Source organism: Triturus cristatus, chromosome 1_2 (assembly GCF_964204655.1).
Source record: "Triturus cristatus chromosome 1_2, aTriCri1.1, whole genome shotgun sequence".
Classification (NCBI taxonomy): Eukaryota; Metazoa; Chordata; class Amphibia; order Caudata; family Salamandridae; genus Triturus; species Triturus cristatus.
This window is the reverse complement of record NC_140580.1, coordinates 228567748-228582743: the sequence shown is the minus strand read 5'-3', so window position 1 is coordinate 228582743 and position 14996 is coordinate 228567748. Positions and strand designations below refer to the sequence as shown.

Here is a 14996-nt window from a genome sequence, read left to right as displayed (position 1 = left end):
CGGGCTTTTTTGTGTGTCTCAGCCGCGCGGCGGTGTAATACCGCGTTGGCTTTCTCTTCGCCCAATGGCCGCCCCTCCTGGCTGCCGGGCTTGCTGGGGGGCGCGGCCGAGCTGCTCCTCGCTATTGGTTGTGGCTCCTTCCCCTTCCGGTTTTCGTCATGCCTGACTTCCGGTTTTTGGATTTGAGGACGGAAGTCAGGCGCCTCGAGGTTCCCGGCTGGGGGAGGCTCGTTAAATCGAGCAGAGGGGGTGAGTACCGCATAGCGGTTGTTATTTCCTTGTGTTTTGGCGGTGTTTGGTGCGTTATATACGATGGGGAAACGTTCCAGGAAACGACATCACAGAGAGAGGTCTTCCTCTTCTTCTAGTGCTTCCAGGTCTCCCTCCCCTGCCAGGTCCAGGCGCCGTGATGCTGTTGCTGATGCGCATATTAAGCGCTTGATCAGGGAAACTTTAACGGAGATGGGTGATGTTGGATCCCGTCGCAAGTGCCCTGCTCCTGTTTCCTCGGACTCTAGTGGCGATGAGTCTGCGTGGTTGGGGGACGAAGAGTTGAAGGGCAAATATGTGGACAAGGACGCTATGCCCAGTATTTTGCAGCATGTTAAGGAGAACATGGGGTTCCCTGACGGGGACGCACCTAGTACCTCTAGGGGCCCTTTGTTGCGACAATTTCAGAGTGCTGCCACTGTCGATGTGCCTGTCCATCCCTTCATTAAAGATGTTTTGAAGCGCGAGTGGGCTGATCCTGATCGCATTCTGATTCCGCGATTCATGGCTCAACTTTATCCTCTGCAGGATATGGCTACTGAACTTCCTGATTCGATTCCTATTGACTCCTTTGTGGCTAGTTTGGTGGGGCGTACTTCCCTTGCTGAGGACGCTGTGCTGAAGGATCCTGTTGACAAGAAGGCGGATGTGGCGCTCCGTAAGGTGTATTCTGGTTCCCACCTGGCCTTGAGGGTGGGCATCTACGGGACTTATGTGTCGCAGTCCCTGCTGTCTGACCTGAAGTCTCTCTATCAGTCTATGGATAATGCCATGGACTGTTCTGGTTTGCTTGAGCAGATTGAGCGTCAGGTGGAGCTGCTGTCTGATGTCTCCTTTGACGTTGTGCGTGCTTCTGCTCTGTCCGGAGGGGCTTGTGTGGCTGCGCGTCGCAGTCTTGTCCTTAAGGACTGGAAAACTGACTCTGCGCAGAAGGCATGCGCATTGAGGTTGCCCTTTCAGGGTACAATGTTGTTTGGGGGGGAGTTGGAGGCCAAACTGCACAAATTGTTTAAGGAGAAAAAACATTCTTCTTCTTTTAAGGTCTCTGCTGCTGCTCCTGTCCCTCCTAAATCCAAATCTTTCTTTCGCCCTGCTTCTCGTAGACAGTTTGTGAGGGGCCAGGGTAGGTTTGCTTCTGGCCGTGGTCGGGACCGTAAGGCTAAATCCCCTCCACCTGCCAAGCCGCGTTCCTGACTCTTTGGCGGTGGTTCCCGGGTTATTGGTTGGAGGGCGGCTGCGCTTCTTCCTGGATGCCTGGGTTCAGTCTTGTTCCGACGTCTGGGTGTTGGAAATCATTCGCCAGGGTTATGTTCTGGAGTTCACGACTCCTCCTCCGGACTCAGGTGTTCGGCCGACTCCTTGGCCTTCAAGTCGTGTGAGGCGGTCCCATCTTTCTCGCGGGATTCTGGACCTTCTTCGGAAGGGTGCCATTCAAGAGGTTCCTCCGTCAGAGAGAGGGGTGGGCTTTTATTCCCTGATCTTTCTGGTTCCCAAAAACACGGGGGGTTTCCGCTTGGTTTTGGATCTGCGGGTTATGAACAAATGGGTGGCCAGAATTCCTTTCCGCATGGAGACTTTGCAAAGGGTGATTCCTTTGGTGCTGCCGGGTCACTTCATGTGTACCCTAGATCTTCAGGATGCGTATTACCATGTTCCGATCCATCCTCGGTCCCGCAGGTTTCTGCGGTTTTGTGTTCTGGGGTGTCATTATCAATTCATGGTGTTGCCATTCGGTCTCCGGTCGGCGCCGCGGGTGTTTACAAAGGTGGTGGCGCCTTTGGTCGCGTGGCTTCATCTCCAGGGGGTGATGGTATACCCTTACTTAGACGACTAGTTGATCCATGCTCCATCTCGGGTCCTGTTGCTGGAGGCCAGGGAGGTGGTGTGCTCGGCGTTGCGGGCCCATGGTTTCCTGATCAACTTGCCCAAATGTCAACTGACGCCGTCCCAGGACATGGTTTTCATTGGGGCCCGCTTCCATTCGGATCTGAACCGTGTGTTCCTCCCCGAGCCTCGGGTTGTGACGTTGGTGTCCCTTGCTCGTCGTTTCTGGGTGGGGGGTGCCTTTCCGGTGCGCCTTTGGTTGCGTCTTATGGGTCTGATGGCGGCAACAGTTTTTACGGTGGCCTGGGCACGTGTTCATCTGCGCCCTCTTTGGGTGTACCTCCTGTCTCTCTGGGATCCCCTGTCCCGCGATTTGGATGTTCTTATTCCTGTGTTTCCGGTGGTCCTCCCGGTTCTTCTTTGGTGGTCTGTGAGGGATCATCTGTCTTTGGGTCTGCCCCTGCAGTCTTCTCCTTCTCTGGTCTTGACGACGGATGCCAGCGCCTTGGGTTGGGGTGCGACCTTGGGGTCTCACTCCCTTCAGGGTCGTTGGTCCATCGTGGAGAGTCGCAGGTCTTCCAATTGGAGAGAGTTCATGGCGGTGTCCCGAGCTGTGATGGGTTTTCGGGGACTGTTGCTAGGTCGGAATGTGTTGGTGCGGTCCGACAACATGGAGACGGTGGCTTATCTGACTCATCAGGGGGGGATTCGTTCAGCATCTTTGAATGCGGTGGTGGTACCCCTGTTTTGTTGGGCGGAGGGCCATCTGCTGTCTCTGACGGCGGTTCATCTTCGGGGAGTGGACAACTGTGTGGCGGATGCCCTGAGTCGGTGCTTTCCGGATTCTCTGGAGTTGTCTCTCACCCCGGTTGCGTTTCGGCTTGTGTGCAGGAGGTTTGGGCGTCCCTATCTGGACCTCTTTGCCTCCCAGCACAATGCTCAGCTCCCCCGGTTCTGCTCCAGGTTTCTGCAGGTGGGTTGCTGGGGGGTGGACGCACTGTCGCTACCTTGGCCGTCGCGTCTCCTCTATGCCTTTCCCCCACTGGCTCTGGTTCCCAGGTTTCTGGCCCGTTTGTGTCAGGAGGATCGGGAGGTGGTGGCGGTCCTGCCGTTTTGGCCTCGGAGGTCCTGGTTTCCGACGGTGCGTCTTTTGGCGGTGCAGGGTCCCTGGTTTCTTCCCCTGTCTCCGTCTCCTCTTCGGTCTTCCCCGTGCCTGTCACTTCTCCGGTTGCGGTTGTCGGTGTGGAAGTTGAGAGGCAGGGTTGGAGACGGTGCGGTTTCCCGGAGCATTTAGCGGTGGCTCTTCAGCGTTCCCGGCGGCCTTCTACCCTTAAGGCTTATGATAGGCATTGGGGTAATTTTGATCGTTGGTGTTCGGCGTTGGGCGTCTCCCCTTTGTTCTGTTCCTTGCAGGTTGTCCTTCAATTTTTGTGGGAAGGTTTCGAGAAGGGTTTGGCTGTGTGTACTCTGCGTGCTCAGTGGGCCGCTGTTCGGGCTTTTCGTTCCCCGTGGGGGAATCTTTCGGATATTGATGACTTGGTCTCTCGTCTTCTACGCAGTTTTACTGTTTCTCGGCCTGTGCCTCGTCCTTCTTTTCCCCTGTGGGATTTGCCTTTGGTCCTTCGGGTTTTGATCAGTCCTCCTTTTAAGCCTTTGGATGTGGTGGATTTAAAATTTCTCACTCTCAAGGTGGTTTTCCTGGTGGCTGTCACCTCTGCTCGTCGTCTTGGGGAGTTGGGGGCCTTGATGGCGCGGCCTCCTTTTCTTTCCTTCACGGAGGATGGTGTGGTGCTCCGCCTGGATTCTTCTTTTGTGCCGAAGGTTTCTTCGCAATTCCACAGGTGCCAGGAGTTGGTGTTGCCTGCCCTGGGCTCTGTTTTGGATTCTCCTGGTGGTCCCCAGTGGTCTTAGTTGGATGTGTGCAGGGCTTTGCGCATTTATCTTGACCGTACGGCGGTTTTTCGCAAGTCGGACTCCCTTTTTGTCTCCTTTGGTGCGGCTTCGCTTGGGGGTAAGGCTTCTTCTGTGTCCATCGGCCGTTGGCTGAAGCAAGTCATTTCCTTGGCCTACTCTCTGTCTGGTTCTCCTCCTCCTTTGGGGGTTCAAGGTCGTTCTACGAGAGGGGTGGCTGCTTCTTGGGCGGAGGTTCAGGGTGTTCCTCTCTGAGATTTGCAGGGCTGCCACGTGGGCCTCTTCTAATACTTTCATCAGGCATTATCGACTCCTCAATCTGTTGGGGGATGATGGAGGTTTTGCATTGGGGGTGTTGAGCTCTGTTCACTCCTGATGTTTTTTTCTGCTTTATTTACAATAAATCTCTGGGTTTGTTTGCTATCCTGGTGTTTGTTGTGTTTTCTGGTATGAATGCCGGTGTTTGCTTTGGTATTTCTCACTTGTCCATGACGGTGTCGAGGACGGAGGGACCTGGGGGTAATGTCCTATTACTTACCGGTAATCTTCATTACTCCGGGTCCCGTAGTCCGACACCGTCATGACTTCCCTCCCTCCCTCCCTGTCTGCCGGCCTTCATTGGGGCTTGGTATTTCAGGAGGAATGCTGGGACGGTACTCCTTAAGTACTCCCAGTGGGAGGGGGAAGGGTAGGTCCAGCATTCCTTCGTTCTTTTTTCTGTCAGTGAGATAGTTACATCTCACTTGTCCATGACGGTGTCGAGGACTACGGGACCCGGAGTAATGAAGATTACCGGTAAGTAATAGGACATTTCTTCAGTTGTTCATCGCATGCAGCGAAAAGAACGTCTGCCCTTACTTCGTTTCACCTGCACTAGTCTACTCAATGCGCGGCCATATTGGATGAGGCCGGTACATCGCATCTTACCAATTGGCAAGTTTTTCCTCTTTTTGAGGAGATAGGCCTTGTTTTCTCTGTAAGGAGATCGCCAGTGAAGAACATTTATGTTCCTCTCGCAGCTGTTGGTAACCAAGCAACTGCTTGTGTACAGATTTGCGCGCAGTGTGAGGAGCGCGTTTCAGTGACGGTTGCTCTTTAAGTAAAACTGAATTTAAGGAAAAATATATATTTTGTGAGTTAAAAGGTTATTTTGGGAAAAAATATACTTTTGGGACCTGTGCCATCACATTGGAAAAGTTTGTTTATCATCTGCTACGTTGTGTTAAGGTCTTTATATATATGGAGATTGAGCCTTCTCAGGAGGAGATAAGGAACATAGTTACACAGGAACTGCAGCAGGCAGTGAGAGATTCCATTAGAGAGGCTGTACAGAGCAGGAAAAGGAATCAAGATGAGGAAGAGCATTTCTCCATTTCTGATGGAGAAAAGATTATTAGGGGTCCTGGCGGTAAACTTATGCGCAAGAGAAAGCATGCTACATGTGAAAGAGGAGTACAAAGTGGCTCAAAGAGATCTTTTGACCAAAGTGATAAGCGTGATGGGCAGTTTAACACTGCAATGTAAAAGGACAAGCCGGATGAGCTTGAACAAGAGGATGGACGTCAAAGTTATGACGAATATGTGCTAGATTCAGAATAGAAAGATGATCTAGACAACGACTAGGATGATGGCTTAAGAAAGAAAGAAATGAAAAGATCGATAGTTTTCGATCCTCTGGGGGAGAAATTATTTGACCGGAAGGAAGTCAAGCAACCCAGAAGCAAAGAGGGGTGGCCTTTGGATCACATAGCAGAATACATTAAAATGTGGCTACATAAACCACTAGAAAAGGAGGAGAGACATGTACTAATGGCAGAGTGTTCACACCCTCATATCGATAAAAAAAGTAACTATGAACCCCAACATTGACCCCGAAATGATAACATATTTATTTAAGTTAGACAACTACCCAAAGAAAGGTTTGGGAAAATCACTTAAATCTAGTCAAGATAAGCTTCTGGGCACCCTTGGTTCAGTGGCGAGAATATTTGATCAGGTTGAAGAAGCCTACATAAAGAGGACAGATGTTTATATACATCTTCTGCGCAGCTGGTGCCAAAGCAATTAGTTTCATTGACCATGCCAATGCAGGACTATTGGCTGAATGGTGAAAGACCTAATCCTGATGAGGATAAACCCCAAATTGGTAGATCTCAGTGTCAAAGAGTCCTCGGACGAGGCAAAAGGTCTCCTTTTTGGAGAAGTGATGGTAACGAATATCGGGAAACACATCCAGACCGTCACAAGTCTGGACAAAGCCCAATCATCAATGAGAAGAGTGTTCTTTGGAACAGTTTTTATGAGAAAACTGGGAGGAGAGGGCAACCTCCCAGCCGAGGATTTTTCAAGGTCTAATATTTCGGAGCACAAGGTGCAACATATCAAGGAGGCAATTACAGACAGCTTTCCGGTTTCCATTCCCAGAAAAGTAGAGCACCAAGAAATACATCTTCTCGAGTCAGACGTCAAGGCTCCACATCAAATCAAGTTGAGTATGAGAACAAATATTGGTTCTGCCCAAGGAGGGGTTGGAGGAAAATTAAAATTATTCAGTGAAGAGTGGGAAAGGTTAACAGACGACCCATGGGTTATTTCTGCGGTAAAAGATTACTTAGGCAAAAGAGGCAAGAGAATTGTGTTTTCACAAGGAGTTAGAAGAGGTGATATCGTAACGTGTGAATCAGATGATAGAAAGGAATGCTATAGTGAAAGTGGACAACAACAAGAGAGGTTTTGTGAGTATGTTGTTTTGCAGAGAAAAAGGACAAAGGGTGGAGACCGGTCAAAAATTTAAGGATGTTGAATCAATTTGTCATTTACAATCATTTTAAGATGATAAGAGATATGTTGCTAGAGGGGGATTGGTTGATCAAATTGAATCTCAAGGACCCGTATTTTACAATGCCAATTCATCTAGAGAGTCAGAAACTATTGCAGTTCAGAAGGAAAGGTCAACTGTACCAGTTTCAGTGTTTACCATTCTGCCTCTCATCGGCCCCATGCTGTTTCATGAACATGTTGAGACTGGTGGTAGTTTACTTTAGAGAAAGAGGTGCAAGACTCATCATATATCTGGATGATATATTAATAATGAACCAGAGCAAGGAAGAGTTGAAGGGCCATTTGACATTGGGAAAGAGCCTTTAGAATCTCTCGGTTTCATAATCAATCTTTATTCCAGGTCACACCATGGAGTTTATAGGTTTCGTGGTAGACACGATAAAGAGTCAGTTACAGCTACCACAGAGGAAGATGGAGAAAATAAGATAGGAGATACAGAAAGTGTTGCGAAAAAGAGAAATAGTCCTAAGAGATTTGTCACGTGTTATAGGGCTTCTGTCATCTTCAATTCAGGTGATATTTGTGGGTCACTTCATCACAGGGCTCTGCAAAGGTTGGAGAGAACTGCCTTGCTACAAGGGTTAAGGTATGGGGACAGTGTGGTACTGTGTATGGAGGCAAAGAATGAGTTGCGTTGGTGAATGGAGAATTTGCAAGCATTGAATGGGCATGCAATTTTTGAGGTTCAACCAGATTTTGTATTGGAAACAGATGCCAGTTTATCAGGTTGGGGATCGACTTGTTCAGAACAAGGGACAGGTGGACCTTGGAACCTCAGAGACGAAGGATCATATCAATTGTCTGAAGATGAAGGCAGGGCTTTTTGCAGCTTCAAACAAAGAGTGTTGTCTTGTGAAGATGGACAATATAACGGCTGTGACCTATTTAAACAAGCCAGGAGGGTGCAGGTCAAAGAAGTTGACAGGGTTAGCTCTAGAAATGTGGGATTTTTGCCTAGATCTCAAAAGCAGAGTATTTTCCAGGGATGCACAATGTGGTGGCAGACTGGCATTCAAGGGACCAGACAAACGTCAGCGATTGGAAGTTGGACGTTTCTGTCTTCAGAGGAATCCAGGACCTTCTTGGTCCTCTGGAGGTAGACCTGCTCGCATCCAGATTGATTAATCAGTTAACCAATTATGTCAGTTGGAGATCAGATCTAGGGGCTATGGCAGTGGATCCGTTTATGCAGGATTTGGTCGGTAATGAGAGCATATACCTTCCCTCCTTTCTCGGTGACTCAGTGAGTTCTGCTTCAATGCAGGAGTCAGAGATGTCGGATAGTTTTAGATACGCCTTTTTGGAAGACGCATGCTTGGTTCCCCTATGGTTTTGGAGTTGGCAATGAACAGACTATCTAATAGAGTGCAGGAAAAGTTTGTTAAGAGGGATAGAAAGGAACGAGCATCCATTAGTGCATTCGATTTTGCTCAACCTTCTAGTTTGGAACATCTCTGGGATTCAGGCAGTTTCACCAAACTTTCAGCATCAGTTTCAGGTTTGCTTGATGAATCCTGGGATCCAGGTACAAATAAAACAAATAGTGGAGCATGGAGAGTATGGTTATGTTGGTGCTTGGAGAAGGATTTGGACCCCGTGGAAGCTGAAAAGGTGGCAGAAATACTTTTGCAGAATTATTTCATAAAGGATTGACTTACAGGACGGTTAATTGCTACCACTTGGCAGTTGCTGCGGGACACTCTTTGATTAATGTAGTTTCCGTGGGCAGAGCCCCCTTGATTTGTAGAGTGATGAAAGGGATTAAGTTGAAGAGAAGTCCTAAACCGAGATATCAGACTCTTTGGGATGTTGATTTAGTGTTGAGGCTGTTTAAAAATTGGCCCAGTAATAAGTACCTAGGCACAAAAGAGGGTCTTGGAAGGAAGCAACCTTGTTGTGTTTGACATCTTTCCGTGAGGTATCAGACGTAGGAGGTTTGAAAATATCAAACAGGTATACCACCCAATGGGAGTTTTGTTTAACATTTTGAAAAGGACAAAAACTATGTCTGATTCTATCCTTTATCCAAGTTTGGATGATTTGCCAAAGTTATGTCTGGTAAGATGTGTGAAAGTATAAGAGTCTTGTATGTTGGAGAAAACGAGTGCCGGAGTAGACCAGTTATTAATATCGTATGTTAAACCTTATCAGGCTATGACGAATGCTACCATTGCAAGATGGGTGAGGCCTGCTATGGGTGAGGCAGGTATTGATCTTTATATCAGGGGGAAAGTTGGATAACATTATGAAGGCAGTGGATTGGTCTAATGCCGATACTTTAGGGAGATTCTATTTTAGACCAATTGATCATGTTTCCCGCTGCGCTTTGAGAAACTTTGAACTTGCATAATGCTAGCCTTCTGTCTTGTCATAAAATGTAGATTCTTTTAGGTTTACTGAATAAAGAATCATGATTTTATTAAAGACAAAGAGGCTAGCATTCTCCCACCTCATCCACCCAGATTCATAAGAAGAGTTTATTCTGAAATGGATGTAATGTATTTATATTTTGGGAAGAAAAATATACTTATATCTGTTGTTTCTTACAGCTCAGTGAAAGGTCGGACTATCGAGGAACAAGAGGAAGAGGATAAGTCAAGAGGACAAACAAAAGAGGAAGAACATGGAACCTTGAGGGACCTATATAGACTTGATTTTTAGGTCTCGCCTGACCCAGCGCATGCGCTGGTCTGGCGAGACTTATTGAGAGGGCTCCAAAAAGTGCTACCAGGCCAGCCTAGAGCTACAGTGCAAGTGCGCGGCCGCGCGCGCCGCGCTTTACCGCGATTACTTTCACTTTCGCTTTGATGTGTGATCGTGATCGCAATCACTTTAACTTTCACGGCCCCACGGCCGCTTTGCATAGCCAATAGGTCTCGCTTTTGGGACCTTATAAGTATTTAGTTATGCAACTGTTGCATAGCTAAACATTTATAAGGTCCCAAAGGCGAGACCTATTGGCTATGCCAATGCTTGTTCTGTTTATTTGTGATGTAGTTTTGCATTCTCCTGTTGGAAATTTTAAGGTTGCTGCTCTAAAGTGGTGATGAAAGGTTTAATGCATAACGCTAACCTCCTTGTCTTTAATAAATTACAATTATTTTTTCAGTAAACCTATAAGAATAGACATTCTCTGCTGATTTCAACACAGAACAAAGAACTGAGACACAAATGCTGTGTCTTTTTGGGGATGTATGGAAACAGTGGTCCTTAAACAGATTAGATGACAATAAGATAAAGATAGATTAGAATCAATGCTATATTCAGAATGTCCAGCCGGACAAACGATTTAATATTGTAATAAATCAATGAACACATATAAAAACAAAATTCTCGTGGGACACAGTCCTGTATCCCGTAGGGAGCATCAACATTACAAAACAAACAAGGGCATTTCAGGCAAGACAGTTTAAGCTTGTAAAGTATCAATTGTGTCAAGCTTGAAAAAACAGTCAGTACACTTTTTTACACAATGGATTAATGTGCAAGCTGTTTTGTTTGGGTCGACGATGTTTCGATCCTTTCACGGGGATATTAGGATCATCATCAGGACATTGATTGGTGCATGCCTGATTTAACAGAAATTGCCTTGGCCCAGCACCACTGAGGACACGGCAGGAATTTGTGTATTATCACGCCGCCGGAGATCTGTCTTACATTGATTGACTCCCTTTTATCTTGCCAAGATAATATTTTCTAAAGCACGGATAAGAACTACTGTAGTGGTTCTTCTAATCTCCACCCAGTCCACTTTTAGACCGTCGATACGGAACGCGTACTGCAACTTTCTGAAATTCTAATTAACGTGCCAAGGCAATTTCTGGACATTCGGAATATAGCATTGATTCTAATCTATATTTATCTTATATCTAATCTGTTTAAGGACCACTGTTTCCATACATAACTGTTACCCAACGTCCTTAATTACCTTGAGGGTTCCCTTGTTCTTCTCCTAATGTGTCTTTTTGGGGAAGCAGTCTTTACAAAGCGGAAATTATCACACAGTGCCTTTATCACCCACATTTTTTCCACGTATATGCCTTTACCACACATGACTTTACCACACATGGAAAGTCTATTTAAGGTAAGTATAAAAGTTTGTGTGTGCGACATATATATATACACATATATTTTTGAGGCAGTCTGTTTGGACCTAGTAGGTTTAACAGGGCCTTGTGATCCTGCTCAACTTGTTTTTTGGTACAATAACATGTAGTACGATGAAAAACATAACACTGTGGCCATCACCAAGAGTGGCCAAGAAACTCTGATGTGAGCAGTAAAAGCAGTTACCAGCTCAATTGGAATTTAAAGCTTTTTGTTTTCGCACAGAGTTATCAACTGCTCAAACAAGCCAAAAATGCTGGGTGAAGGTCTGGCTAATGAAAACATTTCATGAAGAGCTGGAACTGAATTAGAGGTTCCCCTGTAATTTCTCATTTTTAAGTGGACAGCCAGGATCTAATTGATCAATAGGCTACCTTTCCCCACCACCAGAGTTATCAGTACCTCTGGTATCAGTAAATCACAAGAGTGGGGAAAATCTGACCCATTTCTCAGACCACTTATAATCAGGGTCTGTATTGCAAATGAGAAAAGAAACATTAAAAACAGAGGGTGATTTCACAGCCTTCATGTCAATGGAAATATATAAGCTAACAAATTATCTTTTACTTCGACCATTTGTACATAGCCCCAGATCAAAATGTGTAACACCATTTAATGTGCAACGTCCTGATCTAGGGATTTATAAAACATACATCAACACAAATTTGAGAGAGATGGAATACTAAATGTATACGCCATAGAGGCATAGACAAATACACATCAGAGCCTTTATTCTATACTACCATTACTTTTTATTTATACAAAGTATGACATTGTCTCCAAAGTTATATCACTCCATATTATCAATTCTCTAACACATAATGTTTCATTTTTAGTTAAGACCGTCGTATACAGTAGCCAATCTTCCACTACCGGTTTGGATTTGTTTTTCCTCAACTTTAATATTTAATTTGTGGCTACAACCACTGCTCTGTTTAACCATAACTGCTATTTACTCTGTACCGTAAGTAGTTCATCATAATTATGAATTAGGATATGATACACTGTAAGAAGGAAACGACCATTAAAGTTTCTACTGAACAATAAACAAAAATCAGCCTCGGTAAACATGCTCAGACCAACCCCGTTGCAGGAAGCAGCAGCTAGAATGGGGACATAGTGGTATTATGGTTGGTGTCATGGTGGCCCATTCATCTCTGAAAGCAGCCATTTCCTCTAGCATTCTGGGAAAATTGTAGAGTGGCAAGACAGTCAGTCCAGCCCTCCGTAAAACCAAATATTCCCTTACATATTAAACAAGATATGCTGCACTGCAGGCTGAAAATGAACCTTAACGCCAAATATATACCCACTCATCATTCCAGAAATTAGCCAGCCTTTCACGGGTAGATAGCATACGACTCATCTGCCATCTTCCACCTCACTTGCCCACAAATAATGTCCAAGAAGCCAAAATGATGTATATTAAAAGGTGTCCAAAACAGCTGGAATAGAATACTCGGCTGGTCCTATCCCAAGTACAGATCTAGTTTACACCTGTAAACAGTAATACAAAATGAGAACCACTTTTTTCTGTGTTGTCATAGTCCACTTCCTTAGACTATTTCATATGTAATTTCCCCAATACTTCCACATTCTCCAAATAACATCCAACAATTTTTAACTATAAATGCAGACACAAAACTGTTTTGAATAAATCAGGATGGGGTAAAACAGACTCTTATATTTCCAGCTACAAATAAATATAAGGCCTGTTCTTTTGTTCTTACAAACATGACAGAAAATAGAAAATGCAATTCAAGTTTTCTTGAGAGCATGTGGAAATTATCTGAAAACATAAATCCTATAAACTGTCTGCCCCAATGTCATTTCTTATTGTAACTTTTTAACACCATGGAGCTGCTCATAAATGGTCCCAGATGCCAGAACAATCACCAATAAATATATGACACTAGGTTTGTTTCAGTTTTGTCATAGAAACAGATTTCAGAGAAAAACATAAGGGTGTATTTACCTGTTGTTGAGCTGATAGATTCATCTTGTATGGGTGCGCTTTTCCATCTTCTGTCACAAGTGGATTCCAAATTTTCGATTCAGCCCTAAAGATGGGAACAAATTATAATTGAAATCTATTACCAATAAATAGAAGGATTACAATGCTCACACACCAACAGGAGGCTTCTTGGCGGTGGCATGCAGGAACTGGCTGGTGACTTAAGTCCAGATACATAAATATGTGAAATCAGTGATTCTGTGTAGCAGCCATAAATCTCTGACATCAAAAAGAGTAGCAAATTAAAATTTGGATATGTATTTAGAAATTGTTCATTTATTAATCAAAGTGTTTGCACTTATAGTTTTACACACGATATGTCCTATTGAACAAAAGGATATCTGTTTTGTGACAAAAATGCCTTTTAGCACTAAGAAACCTGTATATGAAATACCCACTTCTCATAGGCTGTGGTCTGCATAATATTTCTCTAGTATCGAAAACCTGCTTAACCAAACTGACCACCCACTATGGAACAGGCATCCCAACAGTGACCTGTCCAGAGAGCAAGTAAAGAAGCCCAAATATCACCTGCTCATCTCATTAAGAGGACCATGCCTTTGCCAATCCACCAATGCAACACAAATTCTGATACAATGAGCAGGGACTCCTCCCGCTACAGCCAGCCTTATATCTTACAATATATATCAAGTGAGAGCTGTAATGAATGATTGAATAATAAGGGATACGATGGAGCTTTGTCACTCTGTGACACTTAACTATCTGTAGTTAATACTATATCCTTGGAGAGAGGCTGCACTTGCTGATGTAGTCAATATAGAATCGTAAAGCTCATGTTAGACTCCAATTCAAATGTTCCGACTGCCATGGACCCTCTGAAAGAAAGTTGTGAGTAATCTTCATGCTCCTGTGTATAACCAAGAAAACCTTTAAGATGAGTACAGGTTAACATAGTCTGTGAAAAAAGATAGCTTTGAAACCAAGCTTATGGATCTTTTTCCCAAACTTTTTAAATAAAATCAGCTCATTATATTTCACAACTTACTATTTTGTTTCTTTTCCTTTTCATAGAATGTCAAAGACAGGGACCAATATCCATCTCTGCCATTAATAGACTTTTTTCTTCGGTCATTTAATTAATTTTATTCTTAATACCATCACCAGGTATAGAGGATCTGGGAGAATCCTTAGTCTCAACGTGCTAATGTTAGAAATGGGGGTCTCTAGTTGGCAATGGCTGGCCACTGTCCAAGTAGGGACCCTTCTTCCTAAGTCAGAGTAAGCAGCCTACACCCTTTGATAACCCCTGCTCAACCCTGTGGTAATGTAGCACAAGCAGCTAGGCTTATGTCCGAGGCAGTGTGTGAAGCATGTATGACCATACACAGTAACACAATGTGGAACACTACAAATGGACACCACTCAAGTAATTATAAAAAATAAGTATATTTATATAGACTTAACACAAGACCAATAACAGTAAAAATCCATAATAATAAGACCATAGGGTTACTTTAAAAATGCTGCAAAAATAGTTCAATGTGCACAAAATGATGTTCGGTGCAATGCAGTGGTCTCTGCGACCCTTTTACTCACAAGGTATCTGGATTCTGTAGCAAAGTAACAAAAATGTCGCTAAGGAGTTGTAGCGATAAATTTCCTCACGCTAACCAGCGACGCGTTGAATCCTTACCGCAAGGGAGGATGATGCGCTGGGTTGCGGGCAGGACAAAGCAACAAACTTCTGCACGCTAAGCAGGTGATGCGATAAAATCCTTGCCGCTAAGGGAGGATGATGCGCCGAGCCTGTTGCGTGTGTGATCTTGCTGCGATAAAAGAAAATGTCGATCCGCGAGGGAGCGACGATCCTGATGTGATGCAGGGAAAATGGCGAACGCACGGCGTCCGCGCAGCGATGAACTTGGTGCGATGATTTTTGGTTAACGAGCGTTTTGGGGCACGCTAACAAACAATGTGACAATCTTCGGGTTAGCGAGCGTTTTCAGGCCCGCAGTCAGGCGATACAATAACTTGGGTTAGCGAGCGTTTTGGAACCCACTGACAGGCT

General features: G+C 45.0%; 1 protein-coding gene across 8 annotated transcripts in view; it reads right to left on the bottom strand.

The window, feature by feature from the left end:
* The window catches only part of PDLIM1 (PDZ and LIM domain 1), a 426157-nt gene that overhangs the window by 155768 nt on the left and 255393 nt on the right, over positions 1–14996 (bottom strand). For all 8 annotated transcript variants that reach the window (XM_085603525.1, XM_085603519.1, XM_085603524.1 and 5 more), the window contains exon 3: positions 12929–13013. In XM_085603525.1, coding sequence (XP_085459651.1) covers positions 12929–13013 — 85 coding nt within the window. The remainder of the gene's footprint in view (positions 1–12928; positions 13014–14996) is intronic.